Below are 23291 nucleotides of genomic sequence, written 5' to 3'. Positions count from 1 at the left end.
TGTACAAGTACGCAAACACAAAATCACATGAGCACCAACGAATCACGTAGAGAAGAGATCACAAGAGCAGCAAACCTTCTCAAGCAAGTTGCAGTGGAACACAGCAGAGGCAAGCCTATTCCAACAGAAATCGAAGAAGTCAGTGATCGCTGGACATGGTTAAAGCTTAGTGCACAGAAAAGAGCAGATGTGCGTTTGAAAACACCAGGACGGGTATGTACATGTAAAACCACAACATGTATTCTTGTTTTGTTTTGTTTTGGTTATTTTTTTAATTTGATGAATTGTGATTTTAAGTGGTACTGTAATATGCCTACATGTACATGTAAGCCTTTTTTCTTCAAAATCTAAGTGTACATGTACACGTGCAAATAACATTGGGATAGGTGTTCCAGGCTACCTTCCAGTGTTCGCAAGCTAAAATAATCAGAAAAACACAGTGAACATCATATTTAAAAACAGTTGTAAAATACAAAGGTTGGCAAAAAAAAGGTTAAAGCTAATACATAAACAACGAAAGGGAACACAAACATGAACACCCCCTACGAACGTCCCCCAAAACACAACACTACACAAAACATTTCAAATCAATAAATAGTACTACATGTAGCTGTTTACAAGGTACATTTTTAACATGAATTTGAACATTAGTTTGTAATCAATGGTGCGCCCTCATTTTACATTAATCTAGGGATGTTAAAAAAAGTAATCAAAGAGATTTAATTAATTTCTCAAGTTTTTAACATCCTGTAATACAGCCAACATTTGTGCCGAAAATTCCAAAAAGCTCTTCACGAAAAGCTTTATCTACAACCAGATCATCAAATGATGGAATCCATGACCCAGCTACTTCGATTGCCATGATGAGAGACTGCCAGTTAGCATAGGAACAACTCCGGTTCGTTACAAACTTTTGTAACAATCTTTGTACAGGTACAGTTTATAAATGTACAATGTGGATAAGTAATACTACATGTATTTGAATATCTTTGTAAAACATTTTCATTATGTACATATGTTTATGCACACTTTCATTTCGGGCTATCATTAGCATATAATAAAAAATACAAATTGTATTATTCACGCATGTCTTTTTCCGTGTACATGTACATGTACATGTACCAGTATAAACATGTACACTACATTGTACATGTACCTATACATGTATAAGTATGAACTAATGAACATGTACATGTATGTATTTGTACATGCACAGAAAATAGACATTTGTATTATGCCAGAGTGCTATGTAACGAAATTTAAATTACAATGTACTTAATTTACATGTATCTTGGCAGCATAGGAGTTACGTTTTCATCAGAGAGAGCTATGCGAAAGCGACAAAATGTGCTGCTCAATGACAACCTCAGAGGAAGCCTTGTTCCATTAGTCTTCAATTCTGATAAAGCCTCTGGACACAATGGTGTGGAGCTACGCGATGTACCCTTTGTCACCGTCAAGAATCTAAGCTCAATGATCCTGGACTATCTGGACAGACATGACTTGTAAGTTTTTAGTACATGTACATGTAGTGTATGTGCATGTACATACATGTACAAGTACATGTACATGTACAAAATGTATACACGTACATTTTGAGCCTCCTGAATATACACTTACTGCTAATATGTAATCTACTGCACACTACATAAATATTTTCTTTACTGGTATGGGTCTCTGAACTGGCATGATGGGGTGATCCCAAAGGATGAAGTGTGGATCAAAGTGGGAGGAGACAAGGGAGGTAAATCCTTCAAACTGTCCTTCCAAATAGTGAACACCCATTACCCGAATTCGTTGCAAATCAATGTTGTGTTCGCTTGTTTCGAGCCCAACGACTCAATTGCCAACCTTCAAACAGTTCTTCCACCTGTTCTGGAACAAGTGTCTCAACTTACTGGCCACAAATGGAGGTAAAATAAATTCTTCATTTAAAAATTATGTAACACAAAGAACCAGTTTTAGAGTTATACTTGCCTGTTCTGTAATAATTGTATCAGGATTTTGCCTTTTCATTTATTTGTTTGTATTCTATTGTGTCTTCTTTCTACAGAGACAAAACATTGAGACTTTTCCTTTTTGGAGACTACGAGTTGTTGACCTGCGATGGTAAAAGAAAGCCCTGTATATGACATGTTTATTTTATATAATTTTTGATTTTTATATACAGATACATTCAGTTGTTAGATAATCATTATATACAAATACCATTTACACGTGTCACGACACGTGTAAGAAAGTGACATAGGGTATGTCACTTTCACAGTACATGAACCAATCTGTTGCTATTCTTTTCATTGTTTGTGTAGCAAGATACTGCTGTCTGTACTGCACAACATCTAAGGACAACATGAGGCTCCCCATCACTGAGAGGGCAACAGCCACTCCACGCACCATGCAGTCAATTCTGCAATCATACAAGGCATATGAAGCAGATGGCTCCGTGAAAGCTCGGTCCAAGGATGTCTCACATAGCATCATAGCAAAGCCAATTATTGACATTGCAACTGATCATGTAAGTAGAACGAACTAAGCGAAATTAGGGGGACAAACACTGTGGTGTCCTACATGTACATGTACGTATGTAACTGTCTGTACACACTAAAAAAAATAAAAACCTGTACATGTACATGTACAATGGCATGGGTGACTGCACTGTTGCATTTAACTGCAAAAACACTTCATAGTTTATTAATATCTACATGTACATGTACATTATCTTTTTGCATATTGTTTAGGTGGTGCTCCCTAGTCTTCACATATTGGAATCTACAAGAAGCTCTTTGATATGTACGAAGCAAGATGCCACATGCTTGATTTGAAGATTTTCGAGTTACTGGTCAAGCATGCTGATGAAGACGAGGTAGAATTAAGTACCACAAATTTTGACCAGAAGGTTGCCAGGGAGTTCAACCGTCAAAAACAGCTTGCCCGTGACAAAGCCATCAAGGAAGATGAACTGGAGCAGATTGAAGAAGAGTTACCCCTTCACCTCCTCCTGATCAAAAGTTTCAACAGATGGCCAATAGGGCTTTCGCTTTTCGTCTTGAACTACAGCAACTAGTGAGAAGTTCCGCGTAAACATGTTCAGTTTAAGCTCTGCTCACCAATTCATGTCATTTCTTAGCATTCAGTACTGACACGTATACATTAAATAGTGTTTTGGCAGTCAAACTAAAATTCAAGCATTTTGGGTGTGATGGCTCGATTGTGCTGCTCCCGGACTTTCCTTTTAAAAACAAACTGTGACTGGTGGAAGCATGATCAACCGATAGCTCAGCATGATAGATCGATCGTGGACATCAACCAATTGCACACAACATACAATGTGTACACATGAAACCTTATGACATATATGCTGTTTAATAAAAATAATTAACATTACGCTCACTGATAATCTTTATACTTTCCATTGTTGAGTCACAGGGCAATGAAAAACCAGAACTACCGATCGGTGCTGGTCCACTTGCTGGTAGCCTTGATGTGGTGTTGAAGAAACATCATGTTGAACGGCAGGCGTACCATGGAAAAGCCTTCGTTGGTAATCATGTTCACAAGTGTTGTCAGGTAACATCTACAAACTGGCATTTTGATGTTAATCATACACAATAATGTCCACATATTTTACTTGGTGTGCGTACAATTGAGGAAGGGCATAAACCTTTTATCTATTTATCCTACAGATTCAAGTCATCGCCGACCTCACAAGCGAACCACGCAGAATTCTCCAGAATACGACTTACGATGATATTCCACTCAAACGTCAGCAAGAATTCATCCGTGAAGCAGCTTTAGTGGGGTCGAAGTTTGAGGATATTTTCCTCAAATTTGCTGACACACATTTTGCGATAAACCATGCGAGGGCTTTGTCACCCGACGATTTGAAATGCATTGGTAACTACTTGATATTACTTTCCAGTCTTCTTGTGAAGTACCGATATTAAATCCGGCTCAGAGTAATACAATTTTCTATTATTTGCAGATACGTGTATCAAGGTCTTCATGGTTATTACCAAGAGAGTTTCCCTGAATCCAGCATAACTCCGAAGATACACTTATTGGAGAACCACGCTACAGAACAGCTGTCCAGGTTTGGTGTTGGATTTGGCCCACTGATCGAGCAAGGGGGAGAGCTAATCCACACCGAATTTAACAGAACAGGTCGTGTTGTGCAGGGAATGCGGGATGGCTTGAAGCATCTCGTGACGACGATGCAACGCCACCACTTGTCAACAACTCCAGAAGTTCAAGCCAAAGTGGTCACATGTGGAAAAAATCAAAAATAGAAGAATAATGTAACATGTGAAAACAATAAAAAATAGAAGAATAAAACCAATATTTCTATTTTGGGCTAGGGGATTCCAAATTGGGATTTTAGCTAATGTTGTGCAAATCCAACCCAAAAGTTTGGGTCGGGTTGGGCAGGTTTTTCCCATCGTCTCTGTCAGGTCGGGTTGGTTTTTGCAATTTTCGGTTTGGTTTGATTGGGTTAAGTTATCTGTGAAAAAACCCACAGTTAACACCTAAAAGTTTGGAAAAGTAGGTGGTGCAATATCATTAACCCTAACCATCCCAAATCCTCCAAAATCTTTTTTTGCAAATCGGAGGAATCTGCAGGATTGAGGTTACATGGCAAAAGTGCATTGCTGATTTCGGAGAACGCACTGAGTCAAGGTGTCGTGCCGGACCTTGTGTTGTTTATGCGCAGCCATGCATAAATTTAGTCCTTGATTAGGCCCAAAAAAAAGTCTCCGGTTTCTGGTATGGAGCTTGCCCAAAGAGTGGTGCGGCGACGCGGCTTTTTTTTTTTTACCTGTTTTTTTTGCTTCAAATGTCGGCTGATGACTGCAAATGGTGCCCGACTAAACTTAGTGCAAATATTATGGGAGACCAGAGAGGCCACATAAAGCTTATTCTCGATCATAACCCCATCTAAAAACACTTTAAAATTGTGCAGCAGCAGGATTCCAGTCAAACCAGTGTGTTTGGCGGTTTTGAGACATCATCTTTCATTGAAAAAAAAAAAACGTTTTCATTTCGCCGACGTGCATGGCTACGGCGACGTGCGCGCATACCAAAAACCGGAGACTTTATACATGGCCTTATACGTGTACTTGAAATCCTCCGCACTGCTCCAGGATGTCACTGCCTCTGCCTCAGCCTATTGACAGTCATAGCTAGAGGATTTTGCAGGATTCAGGCAGTGGTCACCTCTCCATGGACCATATTCAAGAAATAACGGAGGAATTCGTAGGATTGAGGCTACATCTTAGCAAAAAGGCCTAGGGAGTTGGGGTTAAAATTATTGTACCCGCTACGACCAACTGTGCGACTGTGCATGTGGTTTGCAGTTTATCACACACAGTCTATAAAGTGTAGGTCCACCAGTAATGTTATGCGTCTTCTCCATTCCGTACGTTATGATTCTTCATCAGAGTTGCTGATTGCCATGCGAGTTCGGGCACCAACAAATGCAGACACACTTGCCCAACGCCATATTCAGGCGTTTTGTGGGTTTTGGCTTTTGCTTGAATTTCTGTCAAGTCGGGTCGGATTACATGTAGGAGAGTTCAGATTGGTTCGGATTTGGCCTGATCATCCCAACACAATGTATGACTTTGATTGGAGACATTATCGTGTACATATTATATTTATTACTGTATTTAAAGAAAAAGGATTTCAGGTTATGTTTTGTGCTTGTTTTTAGAATAATCACATGCATGGTAAAATGTGGGACCTTTGGTAACGGGGCAAAAAGAACATACATACTGACGCTGCTAAATGCGGGCACATTTTGCAATGAACGAATGATGACTTGGCATGCTTGGAAACGCAAAAGTTTTTGATCGACCAAGCATAAACAGCAACGTGTGTTAAATTGCCCCCATAAGCCAGACGGTGTGTTGCCGTGAACGTGCTTATTGTGAACTCTTGATATTTCCCTTCATTTGTTTTTTCTCAGCTAAGTACAGTCACCGGCTGAATTGAGAGTGATACATGAAGTCCTTCATTTATAATTTAATATTAAAGTATCTTTTAGCTGATTAAATAATACTTGCCTTCATATTGTGGCGGAAAGTGTTTAGTTGTGACGTCATACCATAGCACTAACGCTTAATCACTTGTGTGCAGTGACCGGGCGGAGCTTACGAGCTCCGTGGGCTGCTGCGCGTACATGATTGGTCAATAACCCCCATAGGGTTAGTACATGCACATGTTTTGTATGACGTAGCGTCTACATATGTACCTGGTATATAAATGCGTGCCTGGAAGCGCGCGCGGTTTAGAAGTTTAGAAGTTTGGGTTTAGTTCTGTTTTGAGATCAGGAAGTGTAGCGGTTTGGTTCTAGCGGCTTGTTCTGAAGGCTTTGATTAAACGGTGAGACACTAGCTGGTTGAGTGTATAGGTTCGGGGCTCAGCTGTTTTAGGTGTTGAGTGCCGGGTGTCTGGAGGTAGCGGGCTAGAGCGTAGCTGCGACAGCGGACAGAGAAGTAGGTAAATTACTTGTACTCTGCGTGTATAATTGCTTAGGCGATTTGTGTACAAAGTCTGTGTAGCTGTACTGGGGTTGCGCTGGTGTGTGTAGCTGAATTCGGGCTTACACACACGGCGTAGCGAGTACCCTGCTAACGGACTGTATACATTGCTAAGCGGCTGTTGTGTGCTTGTAACGCTGTGTATTGCTGACTCGGTGATTCATTCCTAGCGCTGTGCATAGTTGCTCATTGCTGCCATTGTTGTCTAGTGCTTAATGCTGTGTTCGTTGTTGCATAGGCAAGCAGCGGGCTATCTCCAGTAACTAAGGACCCTGTTAATAAAACAACCCACCGAATCACATCCTAATTGTTGTACTTGATTATTGTTGAATAAATTACGATCATTGTTGTTTGAGATTACCGACAATTCTGCTTCCGGTGTTTATGTTTACAGGTTTATTGTGCAATTAATTAACAGAGATAAATAATCAACACTCATTCATAATCGGGCGGTAGATTTCCACCAAAACGGACCTGCACCCTTAGCCTTGAAGGTCGCTCTGAGTGATCTCTCGTCTAGGGAAGAGCCTTGGTTTGGGAAGATTGTCTTCACCCCACTAGGAGTCAGACTTATCCTGACAGACTTGGGTTGGCCCGGGGGGTTCCCGCCACAATATTCATTCATCAATCCATTCTGTTTTCCTTCCTCCATGTCCTCCAGTTCCATAAGTCTTAACTGACAGTTGATCTTCTGCCATGCCTGCAGGCCTACAAATGTTTTCAAAACGAAAAGGGGTTACTGTTCATTGAACAGTGTTGTTTGTAATTATTGTTATTGTGTACATCACGGCGTAATGCCGTGAACTGCATCAGTGCATTGAAAGCAATTCAAAGAAATATATCCAGGAGTAATTGCAGAATACCCCGCCACTCGGAAATACACCCCTAAAATCACTGGCTACGAGGTTGGAATCACTGCAAAAGAAACAATTCAAGTCCATTGCCAGCTACGCGGATACTGAGTGGGGGTCCACTATTTGAGAACGAAGCAACACAAAATGAATGGGAGTTGCTGAAAAAAAGTCCAAACCAACCATCCTGTTGGCGGCTACGAGGCTACGGAGTGGGAGTCCCCTTGAATATGCTTGAGAACGAAGCAACACAAAATGAATGGGAGTTGCTGAAAAAAAGTCCAAACCAACTACCCTGTTGGCGGCTACGCGGTCACGAAGTGGGAGTGCAATGGAGCATGACGCATAATACATACAAGTAGCGCTAAGAATGTTTATTGAGGTCAATCAGCCGTGACCTCGTAGCCGGCTACGAGGTGGATAGATCGAGTGGCGGGGTATTCTGCAATTGCGCCTAAATAAAAAATATATCCATGATAACTGTAAATAAATGTATTACAAGCTACAATTTAAAAAACATTTTGAAGTGAGTATTCATTTCTGTAAAGTGTCATGCATGGAACACTTATTTCACGTGCAACTTGCAACACATTCGCCGAACGACTCAATATGGAGATACACACGTATTTGTATGGGATTAACCGAACCGTTAATTTCCCACGATGAAAAATGGCCAGATAAAATCTCAAATATCACACAACATCCCGCTGTCTTTTACCTTGATTGATCCTGATTGTCTTGAAATAGGCTTCTTGTCCACGATTGCCTTGCAACTTTTTCGAAGAAAACTCAATATTTGATAAAATAATCACTTTTGGGGGATCATCGGTCACCATCCTTTTCATCTCCTTGTGCTCAACAACGTGCGCGTGTTGTGCGCTTGCAGACCCCATACAATTCCACATTACGTGCAGGATTGACCTCCGAGATCATTTAAAAGGTTAATAATATAAATATTCATGATATGATCAATAATATTTGTTCAAAATATTCCAACGACCGATGAAAACTGAGCAAAATGGACATATGCAAATGAGAAAATGTGACCTTAACACTCGCGTAAACATAGACTAGCCACAGTACTGAGCGCGCCCCGCGTAAGAATACAATGGACGCGGCGTCAACACTGAGGGCGCGCACATTTTTTCGTTATGGAACGGCCGTGTATACTGTAAAGTCCGACTTCCGCGCGCGCCTTCCTTGACAACATACTGGTACCCTTCAGCGTTTATGCCACAGTAACGTTGCACTACTACCGCCTACCAGGGAAAAATCACGCGATACGGCCGAACCCTGTACAAAAAAGATGATTCTCTGTTGACCGACACCGATGTGACTGTGTTCTAACAGAGTCGAAAGGGGGGGCTTGTTCAAAACATGATGTTCCTTGTGCGTGCACAGAATTTTAGTTTAACAGCGAATATTCCGTAACCCAACAGAGGAATGGAGAAAACTGTACGTATGCGGGAACAAATTTGTAGATTTACAGAAAAATCCGAAAACAGTAACATCTACTCTAAATTTACAGAAATTTCATCAGAAAAACAACTGTTAAATAACGCAATTTTTTACAGTGTAGTACATACAGCAGTGCAGTTTCTGATATACTAAGGATGTTTACTACGAAAGCGTAGATCTAAGATTTATTTTCTTTAAACACTTCGCCCAACGACATATTTACCTTTCCATAGCCAAGAATCTTTGTAATTCTGGACACGAGGAGTGTGTAAACGAAATTTCAGTTTCCTCCATCAGGTAAAAATATGAAAACATTGTTGTCAATATTGTTGTAAATATTTTCGCTACGGCAGCAGAAGTCCAAACCCTGGACTTCGTACGCGTACGCAATGAAGGCGTTGTCCAGCAATGTCCAGCACACACAGCATGGGCCCGGCTGTTGGTAACAACGCTTATCGAAGAGACAGGGTACCACGCATAAATTAGAATATGGCCCATGAACATGAACACAAACAAGTTTGGAAATATCGCCGAAAGAAAGTCACAAAATTGGAGCATTTTAATGTTTATTTCGTTAAAAAGGTATTTATTAATGGGAATAACAGTGTGAGGATCTGGTCTTCAATGCGTGATAATAGGGAGCTTTCGTTTTACACGACGGATGGCTCTACGACGGTAAAACTTATGACCATGACGCGTCCCGTGTACTAAGTTTCCGTTCTGTGGACAATTCTTTTCGATTTTAACGACGAACTTGTAATTGATCACATGACCAAACGAGTTCGGTATTCAGACTGCGCATGTGCAAGATTTACTGGGTCGCAGGTCATTCTGGATAAACATCTTTCGTTGCGGCGCACGTCGACATGGCGAATCTCCACCGAGTCAGAGAAGCATTAGTTGGTAGTTATTGTTTAAATATCATCAATGAAGTGGAATTTATGCTGCTGTATGACATCAACAAGCCCACCAATCCTGACTTTAAATACTTTGATTATGAAGCGTTTGATTTGGACAACTTTAACGACGATGAATGCATCTCATATTTCAGGTAGGCAGTCTAGCAGTGCAGTATGCACAGGCACTAGCCATATGGGGAGATAGGTCTGGGGTCCAAGAATTATTGAAATTGGGCTGATTTTCACTTGATAATCATCATGATGGTAGATTACTGACCTGGTTTCCTAGCCCCCAAAACTTAATTCTGCTTGAATGTCCAAATATGGCTGCCGTCATGAATATGTCTGTATGTTTCTAAGCTTCTTCATGTAGCGTTGGCACAATGCTACTGCACGTTTCAGGCGAAACCAGTTGGAGTAGGACTGGAATCTTTCAAGCATGCTCGGGTAGTTGGAGGCCTCAGTGTGGACATTGAATGCAGATGCCTTCTTCACCTCTGGGTCGTTTGAACTTGGCTCCACGTGCTCAGTGTCGGGTGGAGGGGTTTCTCTTTCTTGCAGGAAACCTGGACCACTCCACCAGAGTTTGCTCTTGATGAGCGACTCGGCAGAAAGACCTCGGGAAGCTGCATCTGCTGGGTTAGTTTTAGTATCAACATGTCGCCAATCTTCAGGTGTGGTGTGATCTCTGATCTTCTGCACGCGGTTGGCGACGAATATGTGGAACCTCTTGCTGTCATTGGCAATATACCCGAGTACGACTCTGCTATCAGTGTAGTAGAACTGAGTCACATCGCTATACTCTAGTTCCTTCATGAGAAAAGTACTGACTTTCACCGAGATGACGGCTGCTGTAAGTTCCAGTCGAGGGATGGTAACTGGCTTCGAAGGAGTTACTCTGGACTTTCCCATGACCAGAGTTGTACATACACTTCCTTTGTCGTCTATCAGTCGCAAGTAGCTACACTGACCATAGCCTTCGGTACTGGCATCAGAGAAGTGATGCAGTTCTGCGGACTTGATGACATCGAACTTCTCAGGCTTGTAGCATCGTGGGATATTCAGTGATGCCAAATGCAGGAAGTCGTTCCTCCATTTCTCCCACTCTGATCTGATTTCCTCTGAGATTGGGTCGTCCCATGCATACCCATCACGACACAAGGTTTGGAGAATGCGTTTTCCAACAAGCAAGACTGGTGCTACCAGACCAAGTGGATCAAATATGGAGCTGACGCTCGACATGATGCCGCGACGAGTGGGCGGTTTGTCGTTGAAGTGGACTCTGAACTGGAAAGCATCGGATTCAACACACCACTGTACACCTAGAGTACGCTCGATGGGAAGGCCTTCTGAGAACACGTCAACGTTCTAAACATCCTTGGCTCGTTCACTGAGAGGTATGGAATTCACAACCACCTTGTCATTGGAGATGAACTTATGAAGGTGAAATCCACTCTTCTGACACAGCCGTCTGCTGTCTTCTATCAACTTCAGGGCTTCATCGGAAGTTGGGACTGACTTTAGTCCATCATCGACGTAGAAGTCCTTCCGTATGAAGTCGGCTGCCGCCGTCCCACAACTATCTTCGTATGCATCAGCAGCACACTTCAGTGCAAAATTTGCACAAGCTGGGGAAGAGGTAGCGCCGAACAAGTGAACCGTCATTCGATATTCATTTGGGGACTGGTTCATGTCACCTCCTGGCCACCACAAGAATCTCAGGTAGTTGCGATCTTCCACGTTGACGCCAACTTGATGAAACATGCCTTCGATGTCACAGGTGAAGGCGACGTGGTCCTTCCGAAATCGGCAAAGAACCCCAACAAGGTTGTTGGTCATATCGGGTCCCTGCAGTAGGTGTCGATTCAACACTTCACCCTCGTATTCAGCACTGCAGTCGAAGACGACTCTGATCTTGTTTGGTTTCTTGGGATGGTATACCCCGTGATGAGGTATGTACCACACGGCCTTGTTGTCCAGGTCAAGTTCCTCGTCCGGAACCTTCTCTGCGTAGCCCTTTTCGATGATGTTTTCCATGAAGGTCTTGTAATCATCTCGATATTTTTGGTTGCTCAACATCTTCATTTTTTGCTTGTTGAGCCGCTTCAGAGCTACTGGCTTGTTGTTGGGGAGCTGGACATCTGTTTTGAGTGGGAGGGGCATCTCAAAGTGGCCATCATCACGTCTGTGGATACCATCCTTCATCTTCTGCATGAACTTTCGGTCATTGTGGGAAACCATTTCTTCGGTGTCTTTCCCGATGAAGTCCATCTCGAACATTTTTGTGACTTGGAGGGGGCTGACTTCTTTCACCTGGGTGCGAAAGGCGAAGTGGCCTTGTTGCTCCTTTGATGCATTCGAAATTCTGCAAACATTGTTGCCACCGTTGTCATGACGCATCATTCCTATCACTCCCCATCCAAGGGCTGTTCTGACTGCATATGGGGCATCTTCCTCTCCATGGACGATATCTCTCGGCTTGATTGCGCGAGTTGCATTGCAGCCAATCAAAAGTCCGATCTCGGTTTCACTCAGGTAGGGAGGTAGCAGGTTGGCGACTCGTTTCAAGTGAGGCCACTCCTTCACGGTGTCCAACTTCGGAATCTGCTCACGGTTTGCATTGATAGATTCTCTGGAGTAGGCGCCTGGTAATTGTATCTCGGTGTCCTCGGACAATCCCTTGACAGTTAGGCCATGCACCTTTCTGGATGATATAGTGCCCTTCGCTAATATTGTAGACAGACTCAGCTGGACTGCCTCTCCATCGATTCCGAGCCTTTCTAGTGTCCAATCTGAGACGAAGCAAGAATCGGAATGTTCATCTAATAGGGCGTATACTATCACCTTCGCAGAGGGTTCTTTGATGTGATGAACGACGACGGGAACGATGAGAGCGTGTGAGCAATTTTCTCCGACGTCAAGTGTCTGCACTCGATGTGTGGTAGATTGAACAACAACCACTTCTTTGTCATCGGTGTCATCTTTGGTCTGCACATCTGGAGTGGACTTGGAGAAGTCGTGCAGCAAAGTAGGGTGGGAGCGCCCACAGACTGCACACTGCTTCTTGTGGCGACACTCGCGAATTCTGTGACCCCATTTGAGGCATCCAAAGCAAAGGCCGCTCTTCTTGATGAGGTCATGCCTTTCACTAAGGCTCATGGCTGCAAAACTGCTACAGGAATCGAGTTGATGTTGGCTCTTGCAGAGGGGACATGTTGATGCCTTGTTTGCATTGGGTGAAGGGGGGGGGGTGTTGCCCTTTAGGGGGCTAGTCTTCTTCTTCGTTGTGAGCTCATCTGCCTTTGAGGCAAATGTCGTGGCTGTTCCCGACTTGGTAGGTTTGACAAATTTTGTCTCCCTCTTCTCGTCCATCGGTTTTTGGTGAAAGGGGCTACAGGCAATGCGAGCCTCCTTTGCGATGAATTTGCACAGCTCGGCAAAGGGCGGGTAGTCACCTTCCTCTGCATCCTTCTGGCCATACATGCACTGGTCGACAAAACGAAGCCAACGACCCTGCACCTGCCTCGGTAGCTTCTCTATAATTTTCTTGTGCTCGGCTGGGTCGTCAAGAACCTTTAACTGGCTCAGAGTTGACATGGCTGTTTCGCACTGGAAAAGGAAATCTGAGAGATTACGCAGTCCTTTTCCATCGTCTTGCTTCACGGTCGGCCATTTGCTTATTTTCTCACGATAGGTGCTTGCAGCTAGCATCTTGTTACCGTACCGCTCAGTCAGGAGTTTCTTCGCTTTCTGGTATGCGTTCTCACTGTTCAAGGCGAGAAGTCCTTTGATACACTCTCGGGCCTCACCAGACGTGTATCTGCCTAAATAGTATAGGCGGTCGATTGGTGATGTGTAACGCTGCTCTACCAGAACGGAAAACGAATTCATCCACACGGGGAAGTCGAATACACTGCCTTTGAAGATTTCTGGTTCTTTCTTAGGCAATTTCTCCTCCCGGTGTGTGAGCACATCTGCCAGTGCTGTGATGGCACTTGCCACATCGTTGCGGGGTACATCACTGGTCTGTGGGGGGGAGAACTGCGTCAGATGAATCTGACATTCCAGTAGGTGGAGTAGACATAGGGGGTGGGGTTTTAGGGAAATTGTCACCATCATTCTGTGTGTCTCGAAAGGTATTCAAAGTTCCATGTTCTAGTTTGCGAGCACGATGTTGTGGACTATCGTTTGGTGCGTTCTCAGCTTCTGCCTCGGTAAATGGCCCATCAATTATTGGGGGGAGGTCATTTACATCATTCAACTCTGGCTTATCCAAACTTGTCCAAAACTTCAAGTCTTGCGCTGCTCACATTAATCTCTGTCTGGAGTCTCAGCTGATTCGCTCGTCTTTGAAGTTCCAGTCGTGACATCTCTATCTGCTGCATGAGTCGTTGATTTTCCATTTCTAATGTTCGTCTTGATATCTCCAACTCATGTGCTTCATTGATAGCCGCAGACCAGGCAGTAAGCTCTGCTCTCTTCTGCTCCTCTGTTATACGAAGCAGCTCTGTGTTCGAGTGTCTTGAGCTGGCTCTCGAACTGCGACTGCCATGGCTGAGAACTGAAGCCGAATCACCAAGCTGTATATCATCCGTGTCTGACATCTTATCCCAAGAAGAGTTTTTACTGTGGCGGTTGTAGTTAACAACACTGTTTCAAGTTCAACACTGTATATTCCTGGCTTATTTATTACCAAATATGACTGTGGCGATTGCAGAGTTCACGTAAAAACTGCAACAAAGCAAAAACAAAACTAACTCTAATTAGAATACAAGGTATCTTAAAATAAAGGAAAATCACTAATCTAAAATGTGCATCAAAAATAGTAGCAATAACCCCTCGAAAGTGTAAGGTCAAAGGTCAACTTAACAGTGAAAGTGCACTTAGCGATAATTATCTAATGCAAATAATGTAATGAAAATCTAGCCTTAAATTTACCCAAATCCCACTTATGTAGCACAAAAACTGCAATAATATTAAGTTCTCTAATAATCAATCTTTCTTTACCTCTGTCCTCGGGTCCTGGGGTGGAAGGATGATCGAATTATACTGAGTCAAAATACGAGTCAAAAATTTAGGACACAGACATGTGTCATCAATAAGGACCATGAATCTGTGGTAGCAATGAAGAGCGCCCTCATGAGTTGTGGAGAGCGCCACCATGTGGTAAGCTTGGAATAACTCACCAGCAGTTACATGAGAATACATGTGGAAAGAGTTATAGGTACAGTGAGACAGAAATACCAAATACTTGGAGGGCCTGTTCAATTATCACTACTGGAAAAAAAGGCCAGTGACCCCCTTTCACCCATAGACAAAATTGCCAGGATCTGCTGTAGCTTGACTAACCTGTGTGAGTCTGTTGTCACAGAATAACGTAGAGTAGGGGTTATTTTCCTCAAAAAACCAGGTCCTTCCAATAGTCTGCAAATTCTGTACAATTAACAACTAAAAAATGGGCATTCAGTAAAACACGGATTAGGTTTTAGTGTTTATAATTCCCCCTTTGGTTGGTTTCATTAGTCTCATCTCACTTTAAAGGTTGTAAGTGAAAACAGGTTTAGGTAGAGACACACAGAAAACATGTACAATCCTGTAAAATGCATCTTATATTTTTAATATGTTTATTATATCCAATTATATACATTCATATAATTTATTATATTATTTTATAATACATATGAAATGGAATAAATATGTTCCTTAGTTTTGCTTCCAGCATACAAAACATTCATATTTGAGTTATTAATGCTTTCAGCCATGTCAGCTCAAAGATTTTTGATGGGCAATTTTATTTTGAAATATTACAAGAACATGACCATACTACAAATACATATACTTTGCGATATTGTGCTGTCATAGTTTTTCTTTGCTCATTGTCATTTCAGTACATGACAAGCCAGTGAACAAAGTTTTCTCTAAAATGTTTTCAATGCACACATTTTGGGTGCACAATTTGAACAGAAAATCCCTAAACTGAATAGTGCTTTCCTGAAATTAATGTACTGCAACAACGCCTTCAGATGTTAGGCGAAGTAAAAAAAAAAAACATGTTTAGCGTCCCCGCCCGCTTCCTTTTTAGAGGCCGCCTCCTTTTTTTTTTTTTTTTTTTTTTTTTTAAAAGACAAAAATTGATAATTTTAACGATCTCTGACGAAAGAAATCGTATTTTTAGACTTTTATACCGTGTATAAAGCTGTGGAAATAGTCAATGAGTTCAAGTGGCGGCCATTTCGAAAAAAGCTGGTAACCATCTTGAAAAATAGCCCGGCCGCGTTGTCTTGAAAAATGTGTCGGGCAGCCATTTTGAAAAAAAAAAAAAAAAAAAAAAGGGCCTCCTCCTTCCTTTTTGTCAAAGAGGCAGGACGCTAAACACGTTTTTTTTTTATTTTGCCTTAGAAAAATCATGGAAAAATTGTCACTTTTAAATAACATTTGACACAAAAGGGATGTCAAATATTGTTGTATACATTCAACATTTTAGATGAGTAAAAAGGTGCCAAAAATGTTCTTAAGTAACATTCATGTCCTGGTCCCTTTAAATATAACTTTCATGAAAAAAAAGTGTAGTCAAGCACACAAAAATAAAAGTTGTTTTGTGAGACTGGGCTAGTATGCAAGCACTTTCACTTACTTGGACCAACCGGTCACTAAATACACTTGCCTCGTCTTTAATAGTGTGCAAACTAGGTTCCACCACAAAAATTGGCTTTAATTTTGTTTGCCATAGCATAAATTCTCTGACTTTTAAAATTAAAAAATTGAAACTTCCTTGTGTAGTAGTAAATATATATGTTAGAAGCAAACTCAAATGTTTCACCTATGGGCCTTAATCATGTGTCATCATGCATGAGGCACATGAGGATAAAATCTCTTAACTCAAATGGCTCAAATTGATGCATGTTGTTAAGTTAACATAAACTGATTGGCATGCATCCCCAATTACTATACACTACTAGTGCAGTGCAAATCCTAAGTCACATTGTCGTTTCATTCCTCAGGATGTGCTGACCTTGTCCAGTATGCACCAATCAGCTCTGGTAACAAAACCTTCTTGAACAAAGATGTGGCCTTCACTACTACATCATTCCAAAATGGTATATCTGGATAAACCCGTTCAATATGAAGATCCTTGTTAGTCCACACAATGAAATCACAGTACTTCGCCTCCGTCAGGAAAATCTGACATTGGATTTGATAGTAGTATGGATGACGTTTGTCAATGCAAAGATCACCAGATTCAGCTCGTTGCAGACATTTCACAACCCCACTTGATATTGTATTGTTTTTACAAGTATACGGACATTTTACTTCACAAACCCCAATACCACAGCACTCGCACTCGACAATGCCATCTGGGGTTGCTCCTAGGTGTGGAAAGTCTGGATGGATAAATAATCCACAGTCTGAAACATTAACATGGATGTGTTCACTCTTGAGATGTTCCTTGTACATGTTTCGAGCCTCCTTTTCCTTGTTCTTCCCCCAGTCTGTTGCATCGGATGAAAACTGCAAGGTATGAGGATAACAGATACGTTTGACAAGACTTGTACTGGGTTTGTCAACCGATGTATGCGTAGCTGCATGCATGTTGCTGGCAGTGACTCTTCCCGCTCTGTGAGTGTGCCACAGCTTGGATTGAGTTTGTTCGCATGTGCTACATTGAAGGTTTGTAGCCTGAGCTGGTGTAACCCTCAATGTTGTCATGATTTCCGCTGCCTCATCCTGGAGACTGACGAGACTAGTCTGCAACTTGTCCGACTGTCTAAGCTGAAGAAGATTTTGAGGGAGGGAATCCGTCTTTGGCATGTACTCCTCAGCAAACTCGTCCTGCAGGCTAAGGATGGCTGGTTTGCATTTAACTTTTGACGTCTGATTGCAAGCAGCAATACTTCTGAAGAACTGCGACTGTTCTTCTTCTGTGGGCTGTTTCACTTCTTTTCTTGGTGTTGCACATCTCTCTTTTAACTGTGAATGCCTTGATTTGGGATTACTGAAGTCCATATCCTTCACCATTTTCAACTCAAGTTTGTCCAGCTGCTTTGGAACAATCCACTGGCACAGCCTTGAGGTGCAACACTCCTGGTTTGTTGTAGCATTGGTATTATGGAATACAGTTTCATCAATGTAAAAGAGAAGAGCTGCAATGTGACTGCATACTTCTCCTAAACCTGCTTTACATGTGCAGTGTCCGTACAACACAATCCCATCCGCTGTTGTACACACCCAGGAGTAGCAAGGTGTTTTTGAGGGCTGCTGTGAATGGCGAACTTTACCTGTGACAATAATTTTACTGTCATCACATTTCTTTGATCGAACAGTCGTTACCCATCCACTGTATACAAAACGATAAGCATCGGTTCCCTTGTACGCTCTCATTTGCTGGATGGTATAAAAACTATGGGTTTCCACAAGGTAGAAAATTATGTCCCTGTAGGTTACTTCGGGAAGATCTCGCCAATGTGTACTGTAGCCGCTTGTCTTTGAACCTTTGTTGATATGTATGAAGGGATCCTCCCCTATGTCTGTGATCTTGCGAATGTAGCGTCCATAAGCTAGGGGGTCTTCAATCTATTGACAAAAAAAGTTAAAATACACTTGCTTAATTTCGAGGAAAAATTTGACCAACATGCACAGCCAATACAATAGACATTTGCATGACATCAATTTTTAAAATCAGCTCCAAACAAAATTTCAGGGGCATAATCAATTACATTTACTTGTTTTAGTTTCACAGAAACTTGTCCAACACTTAGATTTGCTCATGCGTGGCTTACTAAATTTACATTACATATTGACAAACATTTGTACCCAATTTGATTTTTAATTTTATTGCACTTGTTCTATTTAACATCTTTACAATGCAGTGGCTATCGTCACGTCAACCCCCTATCTGGTTCCCTGACATAGTTTTTAATATTAGGGTCTTTAACTGTTGGAACCAGACTATTAACTGAATCTCCCTTTAAAAAAAATCCTTCAAAGCCACTGCTGATTACACAGTAGAAAATGAAGTCCACTTAAAAAAAAGCAATCTGGTTCAATGGGCAGTTACAAATCTGATTTGCAATGGTGTTTTTGCAATAATGATATGGGCTAGCACTAGTACTAGTATTAGTTAGTATTAGCCGTTGAAAATTGCATTACGGCTGCCATAACGATAGCCACTACGTTTCTGATAATGTGCAAAACAAAATAATAGGCCTTAATATAGGCCTTACTTTAGACCTGAATAACCTTGGCCCAATTGAATAAAAAATAAAGCACAGGCCTGGCTTAGGCGTTAGGCCCTGACACATGATTCATGAAGTATTTATTTTAAATAACAATATATGAGCCAAACATTCGCACCAAAGTATATTTAAATGGTGATGAAATTAAAAAGTTTTCAATCACTCATGTTCATATCTTAACAACTTGACATGACATAGTCATAGGGCTACACCCTGGCCTAGGCCCTAGCCCTACATACATGGCATGCGACATGCATAGGCCAGTACTAGCATTCATGCTGCTAGGCCCTAGTTTGTAAAAAACACACACACACACACACAAATAATAAGGCCTTTTTTCCCCAATGAAACATTAGCAGCACGTTATTTATATTGATGGGGAACATTCGGCCCGATCATAGCGTAGTAAGTCATGGTAGTACATGTATAAATAGGCAGGATAGGCGCTAGGTCCGGCCTACGCGCCGGCGTACTTGCACTGCAGTCTTCTTATTTTTCACTACATGCACTACGGACCGGACCAACACTGCAAGACTCGTTTTACTCTTATTGTAAAAAAATATGTCAATTTGTAAGCAACAACAGGCCTACTTCTTTGTGCTTTAGAATCGAGAACATCTGATACCAAAAGTCCTGTTAAACAAGTAAACATTAGCCACTACAAACCTGAAGTTTTTCCGCATAACTTGATAAGTGTGGGCGAGACGTACACGGCGCCGCCGCCTCCATTGTGTCATCTGTCATGGCGGCGCATAGCAACGCGTCCTCGATACGAAACAACACTATAGTCCACTGATCTCTATATAAAGACTGGATAGCTAATACAGAGCCGCACAATGTACGAATTTGACGCCATATTGGTGAGACCGGCTGGTGATCTACAAAGGACAAGTTGCCGTTTTTATAGACAGCATGATTTATTTTGTAACGTCGCGGTTCACTTGACTTATATTTTGACCACCACCACTGACCAAGGTTAACTACAGTTTTTCTAATGTCGTGGTTACTAAAATGCCGCAAATATCACTTTTTCGGCGTTTTGAAATAATAATCACTACGGAAATGTGTCCCTTTTAGAACATCATAATATGTGTACGTGACCAAAATGCGCGTCAACTGTTGATACAACGCGCGCGTATTTACGCGTAGAACGTTTGTATATACGCGGCCATCTTCGTGAGACCGGGGGCGAATTGGTCAATATGCAAAGTCTACTGTGTGAATGTTGTATGCATATCCGCTATCCAGTCTTTATATAGAGATCAGTGCTATAGTCCGACTCCCGCGCGCGCCTTCCTTGACAACATACTGGTACCCTTCAGCGTTTATGCCACAGTAACGTTGCACTACTACCGCCTACCAGAGAAAAATCACGCGATACGGCCGAACCCTGTACAAAAAAGATGATTCTCTGTTGACCGACAGCGATGTGACTGTGTTCTAACAGAGTCGAAACGGGGGGCTTGTTCAAAAAATGATGTTCCTTGTGCGTGCACATAATTTTAGTTTAACAGCGAATATTCCGTAACCAAACAGAGGAATGGAGAAAACTGTACGTAGGCAGGAACAAATTTGTAGATTTACAGAAAAATCCGAAAACAGTAACATCTACTCTAAATTTACAGAAATTTGGAACGAGACGCAGTCGAGGTCCATTAACAGCGGTCATCCCCAAACCTGGTCATAATTACGCAGTGAAGACCGGATCCTCACACTGTTATTCCCTTAATATGTAATTTTCGCCGTTAATTACTAAATGTCGCTCGGCCTTTTATCACTTGCCCGTTTATTAAAACATGTTGTGCCTTCCACCACTTGCCCGCTTATTGTTGTACGACCTTTCATCACTTGACATTTGTCCATTTCGTCAAATTATTAAAATGTTGTTTCGCCATTTTCTTCTCAATTTACTCAATGTTACTCTACATGTTTCTTGTCCATTCAATGTTTAATATTCTGCTTTCCATTTCATGTCATTCCATGTCATTCCGCCGGTAATCAAATTCTTGTAAAAAAACGGTGTCGAAGTTCACCACAAGATGTTTCTCCCGAAGCCTAACGAAATAATAATAAAAATAATCCTCCAATATCGCCCATCGCCGTGGCCATCCTTAACAAAACCCAACCGCGGAAAAAAAATCGACCTGGGCCGTCAATAAGAATAAACACAAAGCATTATTGTCCCGCGTGCTTGGGCTCTTTTTGCAATACATCGTGATTGGTTGGAAGATAATTACTTTGGGGGGGGGGGGGGCACGGGCTGTCAACGATGTTGGCTGAGAGCAAATAGGGCATCAGGAAGTGGGTAATCACCGTAAACAATAATTCCAACATGCTCGTCTGGGCATCATGATTGGTTGTATTCAGGGGCGGGACTGTCTAGTCTACTTTGGTGGCTGAGATGTTACAGGGGAAGGGAATCACCGTAAACATTCACTTTCCACGTGCTCATCAGGAGTAAATATATGTATACACGTTGGCATCGTTTGTCGGCATTGTACTGGGGCAGGGGCCATTCTTGGTACATTCTTGGTACATTTATTTGCGTCGTTTGCGATGGTATTTTAACAATTCCCGACGTTCACTCGTACGTTGTAAGAAAATAAGATATTTTTCTTTGTTTTTCTTTGAATATCAGGTACGTTTAACCGTAACCGCAAAAGATACGGTTACACGGATAATTTTAAAACCGCAAACTTGCAGGCTTAAATCTTTCGTGTGATGCATCTTGCTTGTGACTGGTATCCAACTGTTGTTTGTCCAGCATGAAAATCAGCTGTGAACTCATTTTAGGTCGAAGGTCAAACAACTGCATTTTGCCCAGCCTTTCATTTGAGGTCCATATGCAAAATATTTAATTGTATAAGTCATTCATGAGTAAAAAATGTTAGGTACTATTTCAGGGTGGAATCAAATAAATTACATTTTGACAAAACTTTTGTGAATTATAACAAAAGGTATTCAATTAAATAAACTGTGAATGAAAAGGTTTAAGGAATTTTGGTTATAAAAAATTGTCAATCAATTGCATAACACAGACAATGGCATACATACTGGCATGCGAAAAACATGAAATGCCATATAAATGTATTTTAATTATGTTTTTTTGTATCTTTGAAACTTTTTAGTGCTCAGAAAGCAATAAAATGGCCTAAATTTGAAATGCAGGTTGAAGAAAATTGTGACATTTGCTTAAACCCCTTTTTTTTTCTCAGACCAGTTCCTGAGGGTTTTTGTACATGGTATCAAGCGTTCACCCTATATGGAATAGGGAACCTTCACAATTTTTTTTCTATTAGATACAAAATTGCAAATGCAGGCCAGAATTTATCAATTTTATCAATTTTAATTATCAATTTATGGAGTTTTACATGTATTTTACTACAATGTTCTGTATGCTGCAGAATATTTACTGGTTTAAAATACAAATTGTTTTAACAGAAAAATAAAAGTGCCGTTTGGCGTTCGTTACAATCTCTTCATTTATGTGTTTGAATTGATTTGGCTATACCTTACCTTCAACACTGTACATTACATTGTAGTTAGTAACAAGAAATGTCGCTTTAGGAGTTTGGTGCAAATCACAGGATAATGATACTGTGCTGAAAGGGACATGCCAAACAGTTGAAACTAAATGTAGAAGACATACATGTACATAACTTGGGAATAATTTGTTTCAGGAAGTGCCAGTCTGTGGTTGAAAAATAACACTGTAGTGATTTTTAATTAATAAATTGTGCATACTTTGGCTACATGTCCCTTTCTTTAATGATAAAATACTAGAACAGCACTAAAAAAATAGCCTCATTAAAAAAAAGTGCCGTAAATCAAACAAATCTTAGTACAGGAGTCGTTTTTAATAAGACACACAATTGGTCTCAGGATGAACTTATGTCAAATTTTGAGGTTTTTGTCACTTCGTGAGCAAAGCGACGATATTTGATAGTGAGATTATTGTGTTCAGCTATCATTTCATTTACCTGTTTTGGGGCCAACGCCTCACTGGAGAATCTATTTTGAGTTGAAACAGATGGAAGTGGCCCGATTGTATCAACTGTTTTGATAGCATCGCTTGTGTTCTTCTCTGTCATTCCAAGGTCTTGTAGGTAGTAAGATACTTCCCTCACAGTATCAGTGTATGTTTTGCCAACTCTTGTTTCTATGAAGTCATCTTTCTTGTCAAGTTTCACTAGTTGTTCATTTTCCAAGTACTTGATGTATTCATTGGCATTTTGCAGTAGCTGCGATTGCCCTGGCCAAGACCATGTGTAGTGCAAATGCATTTTGTTTACTTGACTTTGCTCGCTTCAGTTG

The 23291-nt window shown here is 41.4% G+C and overlaps 4 protein-coding genes, 1 long non-coding RNA gene and 1 pseudogene across 5 annotated transcripts; 2 read left to right on the top strand and 4 right to left on the bottom strand.

The window, feature by feature from the left end:
• Positions 1-1265: 1265 nt before the first annotated feature.
• On the top strand, positions 1266-2533 carry LOC119733077. The gene is made up of 4 exons (XM_038206659.1): positions 1266-1505; positions 1668-1913; positions 2054-2109; positions 2310-2533. Exons 1-4 carry the CDS (start codon positions 1270-1272, stop codon positions 2531-2533), a joined length of 762 nt encoding a protein of 253 aa, XP_038062587.1. The 5' UTR covers positions 1266-1269.
• Positions 2534-2746: 213 nt separating this feature from the next.
• Positions 2747-4732, top strand: LOC119732910 (annotated as a pseudogene).
• Positions 4733-10077: 5345 nt separating this feature from the next.
• LOC119733076 lies at positions 10078-10986 on the bottom strand. The gene has a single exon (XM_038206658.1). It carries the CDS (start codon positions 10984-10986, stop codon positions 10078-10080), a length of 909 nt encoding a protein of 302 aa, XP_038062586.1.
• Positions 10987-11112: 126 nt separating this feature from the next.
• Positions 11113-13860, bottom strand: LOC119733075. The gene has a single exon (XM_038206657.1). It carries the CDS (start codon positions 13858-13860, stop codon positions 11113-11115), a length of 2748 nt encoding a protein of 915 aa, XP_038062585.1.
• Positions 13861-14397: 537 nt separating this feature from the next.
• On the bottom strand, positions 14398-14956 carry LOC119733374. Its single transcript, XR_005271800.1, has 2 exons — positions 14752-14956; positions 14398-14475 (listed from the first exon to the last, which is right to left on the bottom strand). It is a non-coding gene; the product is annotated as an uncharacterized LOC119733374 (long non-coding RNA).
• Positions 14957-16593: 1637 nt separating this feature from the next.
• On the bottom strand, positions 16594-19749 carry LOC119733373. The gene is made up of 2 exons (XM_038206959.1): positions 19644-19749; positions 16594-18315 (listed from the first exon to the last, which is right to left on the bottom strand). The coding sequence occupies exons 1-2, from the start codon at positions 19719-19721 to the stop codon at positions 16735-16737; spliced, it is 1659 nt and encodes a 552-aa protein (XP_038062887.1). The 5' UTR covers positions 19722-19749; the 3' UTR covers positions 16594-16734.
• Positions 19750-23291: the final 3542 nt, after the last annotated feature.

The sequence above is a fragment of the Patiria miniata genome, unplaced genomic scaffold, assembly GCF_015706575.1.
Source record: "Patiria miniata isolate m_02_andy unplaced genomic scaffold, ASM1570657v1 HiC_scaffold_25, whole genome shotgun sequence".
Classification (NCBI taxonomy): Eukaryota; Metazoa; Echinodermata; class Asteroidea; order Valvatida; family Asterinidae; genus Patiria; species Patiria miniata.
Note: the sequence above shows the minus strand (reverse complement) of the source record. Positions and strands in the feature narration are given on the sequence as shown.

Excerpts from the sequence above, each read along its gene's own strand:
- LOC119733077 (XM_038206659.1), top strand. The coding sequence starts at position 1,270 with ATGTACTTAATTTACATGTATCTTGGCAGCATAGGAGTTACGTTTTCA. Across the intron at positions 1,914-2,053 it reads CTTACTGGCCACAAATGGAG|AGACAAAACATTGAGACTTT; the intron begins GTAAAATAAATT and ends TTCTTTCTACAG. Across the intron at positions 2,110-2,309 it reads CGAGTTGTTGACCTGCGATG|CAAGATACTGCTGTCTGTAC; the intron begins GTAAAAGAAAGC and ends TTGTTTGTGTAG.
- LOC119733076 (XM_038206658.1), bottom strand. The coding sequence starts at position 10,986 with ATGTCGAGCGTCAGCTCCATATTTGATCCACTTGGTCTGGTAGCACCA.
- LOC119733075 (XM_038206657.1), bottom strand. The coding sequence starts at position 13,860 with ATGGTGACAATTTCCCTAAAACCCCACCCCCTATGTCTACTCCACCTA.
- LOC119733373 (XM_038206959.1), bottom strand. The coding sequence starts at position 19,721 with ATGACAGATGACACAATGGAGGCGGCGGCGCCGTGTACGTCTCGCCCA. Across the intron at positions 18,316-19,643 it reads GTTATGCGGAAAAACTTCAG|ATTGAAGACCCCCTAGCTTA; the intron begins GTTTGTAGTGGC and ends TTTTGTCAATAG.